Below are 16,748 nucleotides of genomic sequence, written 5' to 3'. Positions count from 1 at the left end.
TATTCAAAAGCAAATTAAGATGGACAATATCTTCTCATGTCGCCAATGATGCTGACATCCTGTGAAAACCTTATGAATCAAAATAATACCAGATGAAGGAAGCTGACTACACATGCAAATGTCACCTGCAAGTCCTGTTGTGGTAAATATTTTATAGTCATTTCCAGGCTTACAGGTTCCAAGGTTATTTAATTAAAATGTCAGTCCAAATATTTATGACCTGGCATTTGAAAGTAAAGCTTCAAGTAAAATGTCTAATATAGGCATTCAATGTAAGCAAATGCCATTTTTGCTCGCTACGGAAGGCTTGTTTAGATTCATAGATGTATTGATCCAATGTGTTGCCTTTTATTTAGTACATTTGAGTTAAAATGTCAAAATAAAGAATGTATTTGTGAATTCTTCTGTTGCATGTCTGTACTAGGTGACGAGAATAGATGGCACAGTTGATAGTTCGCCCTGCTTGAAGGTCATACAAAGGTCGTTTGGCTCTCAGAACAGTAGCACAGACATTGTTTTCTACCGACTAAGTATGCCCATTGAATGTGCAGAGGTGTACTCCAAAATGCCCATCGGGGGTCTGGCAAATACCAACATCCTACCTCAGAAAAACGAAATTGAAGACTATGACGCAGATTCTGATTTTGAGGTTCTAATGAAGACAGCACATGGGCATCTGGCCTCAACCACGTCAGAGAAAGAGAAAGAAAGTGCCAAGACAGAATTCAATAACCATAAGGATTATAATCAGGAAAAGCCTTCTCGCCTAAAACAGAGGTGAGTGGCAGCTTTAGTCCCTGCTGTTTACAAGTTTTGACTGGGGTGTTTGCACATTGTCTTCTCATTTTTGGCAGCACAGCTTGACTCCGAGAAGTTGTGAAGAAAGGCCTGTTCTACTATCTCCCTTAAGTAGTCCCTTGGGATTGAGGATGCCTTTATTTCAGCACTGGTTCTGTGCATTCTTGGGTGCAGATGAGACCAATGTGGAGCCTGCTGCGGCAGGAAACACTGATGGGTTGGCCAAGTGGTAACTTTGGCTTGTGGTGTACTCCTGCTACCATTAACGTTGGCCTTCTGTATCCTCCTGACTGATGGACTTGAGGTATTCAGTGCCAGGCTGAATGTTCCTCCTCCATTTTGAGCAGCCACGGGCCAGGTGATGGGGATGTTACACTTTTTTAAGGAGGCTTTGAGAATGTCTTCAAATCATTTCCCTTGTCCTTAACCTCTTGATGAGGGAGTTTGCTCTATCAGACATTAAATAGACAACAATAAAGTTGGGTATTTACAGACCAACTTGTATACAAAGTGGCTGCTTCATTGGAGGGATATAAAGGCGATAATTTGTTGAAGAACAGTGTTCTCTTTCCCTGGTTTGCACTGGGAGGATGAAGCACTTCAACATTTCCATCTTCTGGACTTTTTAGCGTTGGTTGGTAGTAGTTTCTTTCCCTCTGCATGGATGCATTTCCATCCTTGTTGCTTAATGCTTGGAAGTGATGTTGATTTTTATGATGACAAACTTATTGAATATACTGGTGAAAATGCCTCTGTGGCTTCAGCTATAGGAGGCAATATGAAGCATGACAAACTCTTTATCTTATTATTACCCTATTTATAATCCATGCTACAAATAGGGGTAATAATAGGGGTTATAGGGAACTGGCACAGAAGAGGAGAGGCCTGGGCAGATTAGCCATGCTCATATTGAATGGCAGGGCAGGCTTGAGGGGCTGAGTGGCCTATGCCTGCTCTGATATTCTTGTTTTCTTAAACTAAGTGGTGAAGTTACCCAGATAATGGTTGAGGAGTGTCTATTCCCCGAGTGTTACATTGCTGTTTACTTTCTTAAAATTTCACTGCTCTGTATTCCAGGTAAATCACATAATCATGGCATAATTGTCACAAGGGGGGTTTTATTTATTGTCAGTTATAGGTTGAGGAAAAGGTGATGCACGGGATATCAGATATTAAATAGACAGCAAATAATTGGGTATTTACAGACCAACTTGAATGCAATGGTGCCGTTTCACTAAAAAGAACATAACATTTTAAAGGTGGAAAATGTGCTAAGGGACAACATTTCAACATTTCTTTCTTCTGTATTTTTTAGTATGTGTTGGTGTTACATTGCATTTTGTCATCACTGGAGTAATTGTGCATGATATTTCTCCCAGGAAAAATGCCAAGGGGTTTATCTAAAATAATTCTAGAAAAGATGAAAACTGTTTTAAAATGTGTTAATTGTTACAATTGTAACAATTTTTTCCCATTTTTGAGCAATCCAATACCAGAGGGCATGCATTTAAGGTGAGAGGGGAAGAGACGTGAGGGGTACGTTTTTTACTCAGAGTGGTGGATGCCTGGAATGTGTTGCCTGATAGGGTGGTGGAGGCAAATTCATTGGAGGCATTTAAAAGGGGCTTGGATGGGCATTCTGTAGGTAGGAGGGATTAGCTATGTTGGCACAACATTGTGGGCTGAAGGGCCTGTTCTGTGCTGTACTGTTCTATGTTCTATGCACCAAAGCAAACACAGCATACATGAAATAGAGATGCACAGTGGTAATCCAGCAGTCCCACAGCTCTAGTGACCTGGGTTCGACCCTGACCTTGGGTGCTGTCCATATGGAGTTTGCGTGTTCTCCCTGTGACTGTAGATGCTCCCGTTTTCTCCCACAGCCCAAAGATATGCTGGTTGCTCAGTGAATTGGCTGCTATAAATTGCCCCAAATGCATGTGGGTGGTAAGAGAATTGGGGTGATGTTAGTGAACCTGTGTAAGAGAATAAATTATGGGGAAATAAGTGGGAGTTTGGGATTGCTTGGAGAGGGAGCACAGACCTGTTGGGCCAAACAGCCTCCTTCTATGTCATAAAGAAACATGAGAATGAAGTTCTTTAGTCCTTCATTTTCTGAGTCTCACAGCTTGTTAGTTTTGCTTGGAAATATCAAGTCTATAATATTGGTTTCAAGAACTAATGTGTAACAGATTCTGAGCAGTGATAGTGAACTTCTCATCTACAGGTGTAATTTAATACTGTGGATATAATCATGACTACTGACAGTGGTGAGCGCAATCAATTCTGACCAACCTTTAAAATGTTTTACTCATTACCATGCTGGTGTTTCCGTAGTAACTGAATGGAAGCATTAATCAAAACGCATTTGAGCAATTTTCCCATTTATGGAGCTGTCATGTGCAGAGATTAAAGAAGCGAAAAAAGTGGAATTGTTGAATTGACTGCTTTAAGCTGATTGCAGTGGGAATATGATATCAACTGAGTGCCGTTGAAAATTACATTCCCTTTAACAATACATTATGCAGTAGGAACTCTGTTGTCAGACTTGACAGGTTCCCAGTTCACCTGATGTCAGCCCGGGCACTCCCCCAATACTGTCCTTCCATTGGTCTGGTCCCTCCCCCTCCTTGCACTGCTCCTCCATTGGCACTTGCTCTCTATGTGATGACTGCAACCAGCAGTTGGTGAAGTGTTGGATAAGCCAGGTTTTATGGTCGGCCGCTATTGTTGCAGGATTGGCAGAGGCACCAAGCATTTCATCTCCAGACATTTCATCCCCTTCGAAGAAGTAACCACGTTGTCTGGGAGACAAAAAGAAAACCTGATGAAGGTGTTTAAGACCGTGAAAGGATTTCAGTGGGGAGAATAGACTTCCATGTGTAGGAAGAGCAGAACGAGAAGACAATCACTGATAGATCTGGCCAGGAATCCAGAAGTAACTTCTTTTCTGAGATTGGAGAACTTGCTGCCACAGGGAACATAGAACACTATAGCACAGTACAGGCCCTTCGGCCCACAATGTTGTGTTGACATTTTATCCTTCTCTAAGATCTATCTAACCCTTCCCTCCCACATAGCCCACTATTTTTCTATCATTCATGTGAGGCAAACAGTGGAGGGGGGTTAAATGGAAGCTGGATAAGCACATTTGGGGAAAGAATTATAAGCACACTGACAGGGGAACTAACAGAGATGTGCAAAATTATGAGAGCCATAGATGGAGTAGGTAGCAGGAAACATTTCTTCATAGCAGAGGTATCCAAAACTACAGGGCATAGCTTTAGGATAAGGGTCGGAGGTCTAGATATGAGGAAGAATTTATAAGATAAGCTTTCTTTATTAGTCACATGTACATCGAAACACACAGTGAAATGCATCTTTTGCGTAGAATGTTCTGGGGGCAGCCCGCAAGTGTCGCCACGCTTCTGGTGCCAACGTAGCATGCCCACAACTTCCTAACTCGTATGTCTTTGGAATGTGGGAGGAAACCGGAGCACCCGGAGGAAACCCACGCAGACACGGGGAGAACGAACAAACTTCTTGCAGACAGTGGCTGGAATTGAACCCGGGTCGCTGGCGCTGCAATAGTGTTACACTAACCGCTACACTATCGTACAGAGGTTGTTTGCAATCTGGAACGCAGGGGTGGTGGGGGCAGGGGGGTGTAGAATGTGGAGGCCGGTGCTCTCACAACATTTAAGAGGTATCTAGATGAGTATTAGGAAAGCCAAGGCATAGAAGGCTACAGAGTAAGTGCTGGTAAATGGGATTAGTAGAAACAGGTCAGCATGGACATAATGGGCCAGACAGCCTGTTTCTGTGTTGTATGACTCTATGAATCTATAATTGACCAAACTACCCACAGCTTTTAGAGATGAACATCTGATGATCTTTTACATTTTGTTTTTTTTTTGTGCCAGAAGGCATTTCCTTGTGACTGGCCAATCCTGCTATGATCACTTGAAGAACAAAGATACCTTAAGCTTCAGTTTGGTTGAAGTGAATTATTCTATTCTCTCAACCACGGGCTACTGGCTGGTGAGCCACACCAGCTGTGGTGTGACCTCTGTTCCTAGTAAGGAAACTAAGCTTAGAGTCATAGAGTTATACACCATGGAACCAGACCCTTTGGCCCAACTCATCCATGCCAACCAAGGTGCCTACCTGAGCTACTCTCATTTGCCTGCATTTGGCCCATAACCTTTTAAACCTTTCCTAACAATGTACCTGCCAAAATGTCTTTTAAGGTTCCCATGAACCATGTTGGAGAAAAGTGAACCAGAGTGTGTCTGTGTGATTCCTGGTACATTTAAGTCAGCCCTGGAATGTGAACATATGCACATATGAATTAGGAGCAGGAGTAGACCCCACAGCCCTTCAAACCTGCTTATCTATTCAATAAGGTCATTGCTGATCTGATCACAACCTCAACTCATTCCTGTCTACCATGGTAAACGTTCACCTCTTTGCATATCAGGTATCTACTGACCTCTGCCTTAAAGAATCTGCTTCTACCACCCTTTGAGCAATAGAGCACACCTCATCTCTGCCTTAAATGAATGACTCCTTATTTATAAACAGTGACCCCCTTCCCAGTGACCAATTCACTCCCAGGAGGCCGGAGTGAACCTAACGCCTCGTAAGGAACTTATGAACACAGGAACTAGGAGCAGGATCTGCCCCTTGGCTCCCTGAGCCTGCTCCACTGTTTAATAAGATCAGGTCTGATCTGATTGTAATCTCAGCTCTGCATTCCTGTCTACCCCCCAGTAACCTTTTATCCACTTGCTTGTCAAGTACTTATCTATCTCTGCCTAAAATCAACAGTTTTCACTGACCTGAATCATTTTTAACTTGCATCCCCTGATATTTTCCATTTTCAAAATGGCAAGCAGCTTTTCCAAATCAAATTTGCCAGTTCTCCTCATTTAAATATACAGATTCAGATTCTGGGACCCAGAAGCTGCAGTGTACCCCAGTGGGTGAGTGAGTTAGATAGACAGAAGGCTAAAGACACTGTAGATGCTGGAATCTGGAACAAAAAAATACTGGAGGAACTCATCGGGTCAAGCAGCATCTGTGGAGGCAAAAGGAGTGTCAACATTTCGAGACCCTGCATCAGGACCGACGCAGGCTGAGTTATATAGTTATAATAGTTGCTCCCAAATGATGGGCATTTCTCCTTGGGCATCATACTTCTTTCGGAATAAACACCTGTCACACAGGCCTGACATTGGGTTCCAAGTGATAGATGGTCGGTTATTGTAAGCCTGATCTAGGGCGAAGGGTGGGTCAGTGATCAGCACTGGTGCCAGGTCATCAGTTGCATGGGCAAGCTGAGTGGGACCAGACAGCAGAGTAGCTGCGGGGGAAGGGGTGCCAATCTGTAGTGGGAGTTGGAGTTTGGCACAGAGATGGGTTCAGGACTTGGGCTAATCAGAGGGTTAGTATAGGGGAGATGGGTGAGATAGTGGTGAGTGGGAATTTGTAGCTGGAAGCTTGAAGGTAAAAGGTAAGTGTGGGATTTATCTGCGTTGGGACTTAGTCCAGCATGATACAATAAAAATCTAATCTTCCCAGAAGTGCCCAACAGTGTTTGATCCCGGATCAATGGGCCTAATTTTACCCTTGGTGCTCTTAATGAAGCATGCACATGAAATGGTCTTACTGGTGAATTCCTACAGTGTCCGAAATAGCACAGAAGTGTTCATTATCATATTTCGCTCCGTAACAAGAGCATCTCCAATGTTCTCCTCCAAATGCCTCTTGAGCCTCCCAGTCCAAGGGGAAGTTAAGGATCGCAAATAAACATTGGCATTGCCAATTACGCCCACATCTCAGAAAGTAATATTTTAAAATGTTAATTTACTTATAGTCAGTGTCCAAGTTGTTTATTTGCTTATCACTTTGTTGGTTGCTGCATTGATTTTTGATTTGTTGTTCTATCCGTTGCTGTACAATTTTATTAATTCATCGCTCCAATAACTCAGTAATTCATTGCTCTGCCTGTTGGTGTGGGGATTCATGATTTCACTGGCGCCCACTCACTGTTTAATTTGCAGTTGCCCACTGGAGTGCTAATAAGATAAGATTAGATGTCTTTATTAGTCACATGTACATCGAAACACACAGTGAAATGCATTTTTTGCGTAGAATGTTCTGGGGGCAGCCTGCAAGTGTTGCCACGTTTCCGGCGCCAACATAGCATGCCCACAACTTCCTAACCTGTACGTCTTTGGAATGTGGGAGGAAACCGGAGCACCCGGAAGAAACCCACACAGAACATACAAACTCCTTATAGCCAGCGGCCAGAATTGAACCCGGGTTGCTGGCGCTGTAACAGTGTTATGCTAACCGCTGTGCTAGTTTGGTTTCCTCGTTCCCACTCTCTACCAAGTTATGTATAAAGTGATACCTGTTGCTCCAGTACTTTACTCATTCTTAACTTTTAAATTTTTAAAAAAATTTTATTTACAGCGTGGTAACAGGCCCTTCCGGCCCAACGAGTCCGCGCCGCCCATTTTAAACCCAAATTAACCTACCCGTACATCTTTGCAATGTGGGAGGAAACCAGAGCACCCAGAGGAAACCCATGCAGACACGGGAGAACGTACAAACTCCTTACAGACAGCGACGGGAATCGAACCCCGATCGCTGGCGCTGTGATAGCGTCGTGCTAACAGCTATGCTACCGTGCCAATGGTTGTACAATACAGTGATGTACCGTACAATGGTTGTATTAGATCCTCATGATTTTCATTTCAATATTGCTGGCAACCCCTGTGATGCGAGTTGCTTTCTGTGGGCTCAGGTTTCTATCAAATGCTTGGCTAGTCCAGCTGTGGTCTGGTTGTGAGTGTGGCATCCAGCGGTCTTCTACACAGGGCTAATTAATGTTACAAATCGAGAGCCTTTGTCTGCTACCATCGCTTCTTACACTTGTGACAAAAGGTGCCAATTCCATTCGCCTTCTGTCATCTAAACCACTTTAAATATTTGGGATCATTTTGGGTGCAGAATCATTGAACTTACCCCTGCATCTGGGGCTTGGATAACCTCATGAAAGTTATGGAGTCAAAAGAGTCATAAACACTGAGTACCCACCCATTTGTTAGTAAACACCCAATTTATTCTCAAACTCCCCACAGGTTCTACCGCACACCTACACACTGGGGACAATTTCTTGTTAGTCACCGACTAACATACCAATCTGCATGGCTTTGGGATATGGGAGGAAGGGGAAACTTGTATGGTCACTGGAGCACATGATAGCTCTGTGTAGATGACATCCAAGGTCAGGGCTTAACACGGGTCACAGAAGCTATGAGGCAACAGATCTACTGGCTGCACCACTGTGCCACTGTTATACCAGCTGTTCTGTAAGTTGGGCAATATTTTAGACAATCTGTGGCTGCAGTGGAAGAGAAAGCAAGAAGCAGGGGTCAAACAGATGTCCCCTTCCCCTTCCCAAAACAGGGCACATACCTGCAATTTTCAGGGGTGTGGTTTTATTGGGAGGCTGTCCATTTCCAGCAAGACCATTGCAGGCCAGTTTTGCCTCCTGCAGTCAGTAGTTAGACTGGCACCCAAGCACGATTTGGCCCAGTCCCTTGCTGCTGACAACAGTTTATGTCTGCAGTTCCAGTCAGTCTATGGATTGGAGGACCTGAAAAAACCCCCCAGTGATGCCACAAGCTGATCACATTCCTCAGGGACAACAGGTTAAGACATCAGCGTTCGTACATACTACAGATGGCCATCCAAGCACAGGCCATCATTTGCTGCACACAATGCAGGTTCCTGAGAGCAAGCTCACCTTCCTGTTTGGTCTTTCCTTACTTCAACATGCAACTACTGTGTGATCACCAGCCTTGTGTCAAGCAGACTTGTTCCTGCATCCCTGAGCTGTCTTCATGCTTTCATATGGTGCCAGTCTCTATCCTCTCAATCTGCATAGCAGCAGAATCTGCCTGCTTGGGGAACAAGGACTAAGCATTATGCTCTTGGCCAGGGTCTCCCCTCAACAGCCAAGCCTTCTAACGCTGGCTTCTCATGTTGACTGAAGACCATATCATTTCAATCTCCCCACTGCAGGAATTCCTCGGTGTACTAGAGTCAAGCATCCTCGGCTTCAGTGAGCTTCCCTCCACTGATTTCTTTGCTGATGAATGCTCTGTGTTTGTTCTTCAAATATTGATATCGTCTATCCCCACAGGCAACAAAACCCGGACAAGAATGAGGCTTGCTCTGACAAGTGCCAAGTAATAAATGTTTCCAACAAGAGTGCATCCAGTCAACTCCCTCCAACATTTGATATCACTGCCTTTGCTGAATCCCCCACCATTAACATCCTGGGGGTGACCTTCAACCAGAAACAGGAGACTAACCCCAATCACAGTGATCAGTTGCAAGTTACAGAACTTTGCTCTGTCGCACCTTTAACACATGGCACCATAGAGGATGAGGCATTCTTATTAAGATGAGGTGCTGCCAGGTTTTAAAAAAGGACTCCAGAAAATATTACTGCTCTAATAAGAAACACTTCTTTTTTCAGATTTATGTTGAAGAGAACAAAACCTGATTATAACTTAACACACTCTTCAACACGACTCACGGAGGAGGTGTTAGCTGATGATAGGGATGATTATGACTTCCTGATGCAGACAACAACAGTAAGTGTCTATAATGGTCACAAAAGGATAATGCTTCAAGTCAATATTTGAGGTATTTTGTCTGTTAGGGTATCTTTGAACCAGCTTTCATGTACATGACTAACTAAGGAAAAAAAACTTCTGGATCCCCCTCATTTATCAACAGTTGTCCAGCGTTAATAAATTAACAATATTTGATGTTAAATAACAGTTAATGATAGACAATTGAAGCATGTATCATTTATTCATTTTTCATTTCTTTGTATAGTCAGGTGTTTATGTGGGAATAATTGACTTATGTTTCTTCCATTTAAACTAAAAGTAGAAATAAAATTAAAATGGTAATTTTATATGAAACATGGTCAATGCATGGATAAGTCATTGTTGACATCAATACTTTTCCTCCTGTTTCCGTTTCATAGTATTTTTGTTACCACACTATTTTTATACTTGAAGCAATTTTACAAATATCTTGCTGCCAGAGGTCTACATTTTTCTTATTTACTTTGTAATTTACAGAACAGTAGCAGCTATTTTCATGATGAATGTAACTTTGATTCTACTGAAGTGAAGCACTGTAAGTGCTGGAAATTTTGAAGTAAAATGAATGCTGGGAATGTTCTACGTTCTATGATCAGCAACTGGGACAGATCTTCTGCATCAGTGCTAGCACTAATGCTGGGTTTTACCCGGGTGACTATAAATTAAATTTTTAAAAAAAATTTTATTTACAGTGTGGTAACAGGCCCTTCCGGCCCAATGAGTCCGCGCCGCCCATTTCAAACCCAATTAACCTGCCCGTACATCTTTGACATGACTCCCATGACTCCCTGTTACTAACATGGACCTCAGTTGGTGATAGCAGCTTCCGTCCAGCTCTTGATGACTGTGTCAGCCCCCTTGTTGGTCCAGTGGAGTCCAACAGGGCAGTATGTTGTTCTGCAGGTTTCCCAGCTCTCAGGCTGAGAAGCTTAACCATTGAGCCTGAGAGCTTGGTTAAACCTGGTGCAAGCTTGGCAGTCCCTGTTGAAGTGAATTGGAACCTTCTTTACACAGAGGGCAGTAAACCTTTGGGATTCTTTACTATGGATGGCTGTGGATAGTCAGTCATTGAATTACTTCAGCACAGAGACTGATGAATTTTTGGATATTAAGGAAATCATTGGATATGGGGATTGAGCAGGAAAATGGCATTAATGTAGAATATTAGCCATGATCTTGAGCAACTCCTTCCCCTATTTCTTATAGTATTAAGTTCTTTGATTGGAACAAGGATTTGCTTCGGTGTCTGTTGAAAGTTCGTACAGGCCAGCAACACCCGTGGAGTGAGAGAAGCCACACTGTGAGCCAGTGTCCTGTATCTTAAGATCACATGTATCTTAGTCACATGTATATTAAAACACACAGTGAAATGCATCTTTTGTGAAGAGTGCTCTGGGGGCAGCCCACATGTGTCACCACGCTTCCGGCGCCAACACAGCATGCACACAACTTCCTAACCTGTACGTCTTTGGAATGTGGGAGGAAACTGGAGCACCTGGAGGTAACCCACGCAGACACGGGGAGAATGTACAAACTCCTTACAGACAGCGGCAGTCCATACTAACTCCAATAGGTCCAGGCGATGGGACATTTGAGTTGAAGAAGGTGACAGACGTGGTTTGGAATCAAATTCTCTGCTGATAAAAGTTTTCTGTATTTTCAGTATTATTATTCTGTGAGAATATTTCCTGGTCAGGAGCCAACCAATGTTTGGGTTGGTTGGATCACCTCAGATTTTCACCAGTATGACACTGCCTATGAGCTGGAGAAGGTTCGCACAGTGACAGTCACTCTGGGAGATGAGAAAGGGAAGGTTCATGAAAGGTAAGATTTGGGTACTGTTAAGAAAGTATTCTTGCACGATTTTGCACTCATAATTCGTCTGCAGGCACGTTTCCAAGGGCAATTGAACAAAAGGGGAAAGTGAAAATTAGCAGATAAGTGTCTCCAGATTTCCAATCAGAATCTCTATCGACACCTGCCTATGACTTTGAAGAGGGGTGGGGCGTCTGTTGGGGCTCATGGCAAACAGTCAGTTGTACAGCAAACACCATCAATTTATGTAGAAACCTTTAAATATCAGAGGAAACAGATCTTACAAAAGAAAGTTAAGCAGTTTCTCTGAATAAAAGCTGAATTACTTTGTCAGAAAAGTGCAGTAAGTGGAGAATAATTACCTCAACTGCAGTGTCACTTACTGCAGTGGAGTCACCAGGCTTGATTGACAGTGGAATTACCCAATGACCCCCGCTCTGATGTGAAATAGTGTAGTCATTATTTTCAGCCTTTTTAGTGATATGATGAGGAAGAAGCAATTTTATACAGTCCACTCATCCAGGAGCGAGCCCTCCCTATTATTGGAAATTCTGCTTGACTTTAGGTTTTCACTTGACAGAGAGAGAGAGCAAGACTTTGGGCATGAGAGAGGATTCAAGTTTCTTTTAGTAACTCTGTGGTAACGGCAGCAAAATCAGGATTGTCACTAGAGAGAGGACAAAAGGAGGGCTGTCAGAGGTAATGGTGCCAGCAGCCTTTTGAATGGAGCTGTGTGATCTGACAAGTTAAAATAAATGGGGGTTTTGTTCTTTATCAATAGAAACGATGAGGATCTGAAAACTCATTGGCAGGGAAATGATAGGGCATGCACATTCAGGTTGTGGTTAACAACAACGTGCATTACGTAGCACTTTTAACATCATTCTGACAAGAACAGGAATTAACTTGTCACACCTAGCAGGGAAATGTCAGGCTAGCACCCCGGTGGTATATTGCCACATAGTGAGCTGCATAGCAGAAGATGTCCTAGAATCAAAGAATGGTTGCAGCACAAAGGGAGGTCATTTGGCCCAACACGTCGGCTCTCTACCAGCGCCACTCAACTCGTACTGCCTTTTCTCCATAGTGTTGCAGATATTTCCTTTGCATATACTTATCCAGTTCCCTCTTGAAGGGTGAAGTGAGTCCTGCCTCCACCACATCTGCTGACAGGGAGATAGTTGGGTCAGTTAACTGCTAAGTGCATACACTGGGTCACTATAGATGGATTTGGCACCCAGCAAGAGGAACAAAAATCCAATATTCCCACTCCTGTTAGATACAAATTGCACATCAGAGAATGGATAGACAGACGATTGGATGATGCAGAGCTTCACTGTGTTACCTAAATGGTTGAAATTCCTGCTGAAACCCATTGCCTACACTCAAAAAGGAGCTGGGGGGTTGGGGGTATTGAGTGGCAGCTGGTGCTCACAATATGATCAGTGCTTTACAAAAGTGCATGGGGGCTAGGGGCAAAGAATGAGGGAAGAAATTATCCAATGAAACTCACCTTCAATTGCTGGGCTGAAGAATAGCTTTGCGGAGAGACAGAACAATGCGGTTAGCTGCAGATGGGCTGTACCTACATCTGGAGGTGTTTGATTCCAGGCATCATTATATCTGCCCACACACATTGCAGCACAGCACTGACAGATTTTTTTTCTGTAAATGTTTCTCCATTGCAGCATTAAACGAAGTAACTGCTACATGGTGTGGGCAGGAGAAAGCATAAGCCCTGGGCAAGGACGCAATAACAATGGGCTAGAAATAGGCTGCCTGGTGGATACTGCCAGTGGCTTACTGACGTTCACTGCCAATGGCAAGGAATTAAATACATATTATCAGGTATGTCATAGGATTCAAATGGAATAGAAGAAAGAGCTTTATTTTTTCCCTTCAAAGCATTAGTGAGCCATTCAGCTCTTTGAATTAAATCAGACAGTTCAGCTATCCTTCAATTCCATCTACCCTTGGTTTTAACCTCAGACTGGGTTGGAATGGGGCAGTGGAGTTGAACTGAGGGCTGTGAAAAGCATGGCACAAATCAAAGTGGGAGTCACCAGTGAAACCAAGAATCTTGAGGGGTGAGAATACCAGACACAAGAGGTGCAATTGTACTGCTACCTGCAAACTTACACCTTGACGTGAACCCCTTTACAGTTGATATCCATTGTCCCATATTCTATACATAAAGTCATGAAAATATCACTCATTATATCTTTATTTAAGATTTTGGAGGATACAGTTGCAGATTACAATTACCCTTTTGTCTGAAAGTATGCTTGCTAATGTAGTTATTCATATGATCTTTTGGGACAACACAGATCATCCTTTAGCAGGCTTCCCTGGTAATGATGTTGTGTAACTGGAACTTGGAAGATGTGCCAGAGTGATGTCAGTTGAAAGGCTTCACCTTAACATCATAAATGGCCCAGGAGGGCCAGTGAAGCTGTGGAATTACTGTGTGAGGGACCAGAGAAGCCAACCCCACTGTGCTGCTTCAGAGCATGACACACAGGCCATCGCATTATGAAGCTACTGTCGGGTTATGTCACCACCATCCATCATCTTAATAAAGTTGCAAATAATTAACATGCAAAGCAACTTGCTGGTTGCAGGAAAAGCTCAACAAATGTGATTTAAGATCTCTTCCAAAAATAGATTGAAAGATAATTTTTTCCTGATCAAAGTCTAATCAATGTCACTTGTTTGCTCAATTCAAGTCAAATGTTTTGAGCAATATATAGCCCCACTGTAATGATATCTCGGCTGCATGTTTGCAGCTAATGTGGTTCATTGGTCAGTGATGTGTCGCAGCACTAAAATGTGAAGTCCTGATTCACGTTCTCTTTGAATGAGACTCCTTCCTAGAAGTGTGGAATAAGTGAATTTCCCTTTAAAATTCCTTTTATGTAATATCTTCTTCCTTAAATTAAGACAAGATAAGATATCTTTATTAGTCACATGTACATTGAAACACACAGTGAAATGCATCTTTTGCATAGAGCGTTCTGGGGACAGCCCGCAAGTGTCGCCACGCTTCCAGCACCGACGTACTTCCTCACTCGTACATCTTTGGAATGTGGGAGGAAACCGGAGCACCCAGAGGAAACCCACACATACATATAATGCCATATAAATACCCTGAAGACCAATGTGACACTACTGGTGTGATAAAATCCTTCATATTCAGAGCTCACCTCATGGTAGGGCTAAGATGATTTGGAGGACATATAACTAGCCATAATGCCTTTAGACCAAAGGCAGCATTGGGTTCCAGAAAATGTGGGTTTTAATTCAAATAAGTACATTTTATCCTCATTTTAATAAGCTGAGGTTTGTGTGTTCATCCGACCCATTTAGGGAGTTTTGATAAGTGCAAACTTGCTGTAATAATACAGTGAGAAAGTGTTGTTTTACAAAGAGGATCAACACAGTAGACATTTTTGTTGTACAAGTGCTCTTGACTGAGAATGTGTCTGTGAGAGGATGGCTGAAATTTACATTCGCGTTTTCAAAAACAAAACTTGGTTGCAGCTACCCCTGAACAGTGGAAAGTGATTTCATATACTTGCTGAAGTGTACCTTTCTAAGGATAGTGTGGGTTGTATTAAACAGCCTCACAATCATTTCATGGGCTACCACTTTATAAATATTTAAATGGACTGCACACTTGATTGAAACATGAGTGGGCAGAGTGGAGTTGTATTCCCAGTTACTCATGATTTGGGTCCATTACCTTGGGCTTTTAGCTAATTTATACCTCTAAGCAGGTTCCTCTTCATCAAAAAAAATTACACAGAGTGGTTGTTAGAGAGTACAATATTAATTTGCTTAAACACCATGATTGCCTCCAATGGCAATGTGACAGAGATACTTGTTGGGGCGTGAATCCATTCAATTGGTTAGATCTTCTGTTTCCCAGACAGCAAAGCCACTGCATGTGGCTTTCCCACACAAGTGTTGACCATGCTTGGGTCTCTTTAGCTGGGTGCTTACAACACACATAATTAGAATACTGATCTAAAGTTCTTAAATAAAATACTGAGATGTAGCTGCCTTTAACCACTTGCAGCATTCGATCATTTTAATGCACTCAGAATGTTCTGACAGAAAACCAGGTTGCATTCTTTTGATATTGGTCAGCACCTTACTGAAGCTTTCTTCAGCGGTAACATTACTGTCCTTCTGTGTTTAGGTGGAAGCAAGCACAAAACTATTTGCAGCAGTATTTGCACAAGCCACCAGTCCCAATGTTTTCCAGTTTGAACTGGGAAGGGTTAAGGTAAGTCATGAGTACATCCTTCCAATGAGCCTTGCTTGAAGGCTTGGGAGAGACCTGCAAATCTGAGAGTCTAGGATGAGTGAGTTTATCCTGCTACCCACATGAAAGAGTTCCATTTACTTAACGTTTGAATTAATTGACATGTTGAATTTTAGCAATGTGACACTGCAAATTTATACGAGAGCCCCATGCACTCAATTCATTATATAGAACAGTACAGCACAGCATAGGAACAGGCCCTTTGGCCCACGATGTCTGTGCTGAAAATATGTTTCCATTTACCGAGTTTACATTGTCTCTGAACTTTGTAAGGAAACATTCTAATTTTGGCAAAGAACATTTGCTGTTCAGCATTTTAATCATCGGCTTTAGGATAGGTGCTCGGTTTACCCTGGCGTCTGAGAAGTGCTAATTAGGAATGACCTAGATAAATAGTGCAGATGAGGACTGCATGGAAGTAAAGGCTTTATATTTTTATATTAGTGTCAGATTAAATTTCCTCTCGGTGGGAATTCAAAACAATGTTTTCTTTTTTCTTCAAAAGCACTCCTATTTCAAAAGCACTCCACTTTATAAATATTATTTGGAGAGGGTAATCAGAGGAGAAAGTGAAATTGTTTGAATTCAAGCAATTACAGCCTTATAAAACACTACATTTTGTCTGCAATCCTATATATTTTACTGTAATAAGTGGTAATTTTCACCCTACCTTTCAAGTAAACTATGCCAGATAGAATTTGTAAAGCTGTTGCACCTTAGACTTCCCAACAGTTTAACTCTTACACTATGACCAACATTGCCAATCTTCTTCATCCATTTTCTTTAATAACCTGGCCACTGGTTTGTTTGCTTGTTTAAAGATGGGCATTGATAAGCCAAGGATAATGGTTCTGTTTATGATTTTACTATATACTTTTTCATGGGTTATTAAACAATGCACTGTAAAGCTGCTATTGGATTTTGAATCTGGAGTTGGTGTAATCTTCTTTGACTTGCAAGTTATTAACATATTGGCCATTATTGGTGTTGGTGCACTTGTTATATTTGGCACCAATGGTATTTTGTTGCGTGTATCACCACCTAGTGGGTGTTTATGGTTTAGCATGTTATGACAAATTTTGACTGGTATTGATAGCAATTAATTGTGTATG

The 16,748-nt window shown here is 42.4% G+C and overlaps 1 protein-coding gene across 4 annotated transcripts in view; it reads left to right on the top strand.

Moving 5' to 3' along the window:
* The window catches only part of ryr2a (ryanodine receptor 2a (cardiac)), a 587,454-nt gene that overhangs the window by 333,120 nt on the left and 237,586 nt on the right, over positions 1 to 16,748 (top strand). For all 4 annotated transcript variants that reach the window (XM_052011297.1, XM_052011295.1, XM_052011296.1 and 1 more), the window contains exons 29-33: positions 425 to 777; positions 9,356 to 9,473; positions 11,158 to 11,318; positions 12,998 to 13,157; positions 15,511 to 15,597. In XM_052011297.1, coding sequence (XP_051867257.1) covers positions 425 to 777; positions 9,356 to 9,473; positions 11,158 to 11,318; positions 12,998 to 13,157; positions 15,511 to 15,597 — 879 coding nt within the window. The remainder of the gene's footprint in view (positions 1 to 424; positions 778 to 9,355; positions 9,474 to 11,157; positions 11,319 to 12,997; positions 13,158 to 15,510; positions 15,598 to 16,748) is intronic.

Source organism: Pristis pectinata, chromosome 3 (assembly GCF_009764475.1).
Source record: "Pristis pectinata isolate sPriPec2 chromosome 3, sPriPec2.1.pri, whole genome shotgun sequence".
Lineage (NCBI taxonomy): Eukaryota > Metazoa > Chordata > Chondrichthyes > Rhinopristiformes > Pristidae > Pristis > Pristis pectinata.
Note: the sequence above shows the minus strand (reverse complement) of the source record. Positions and strands in the feature narration are given on the sequence as shown.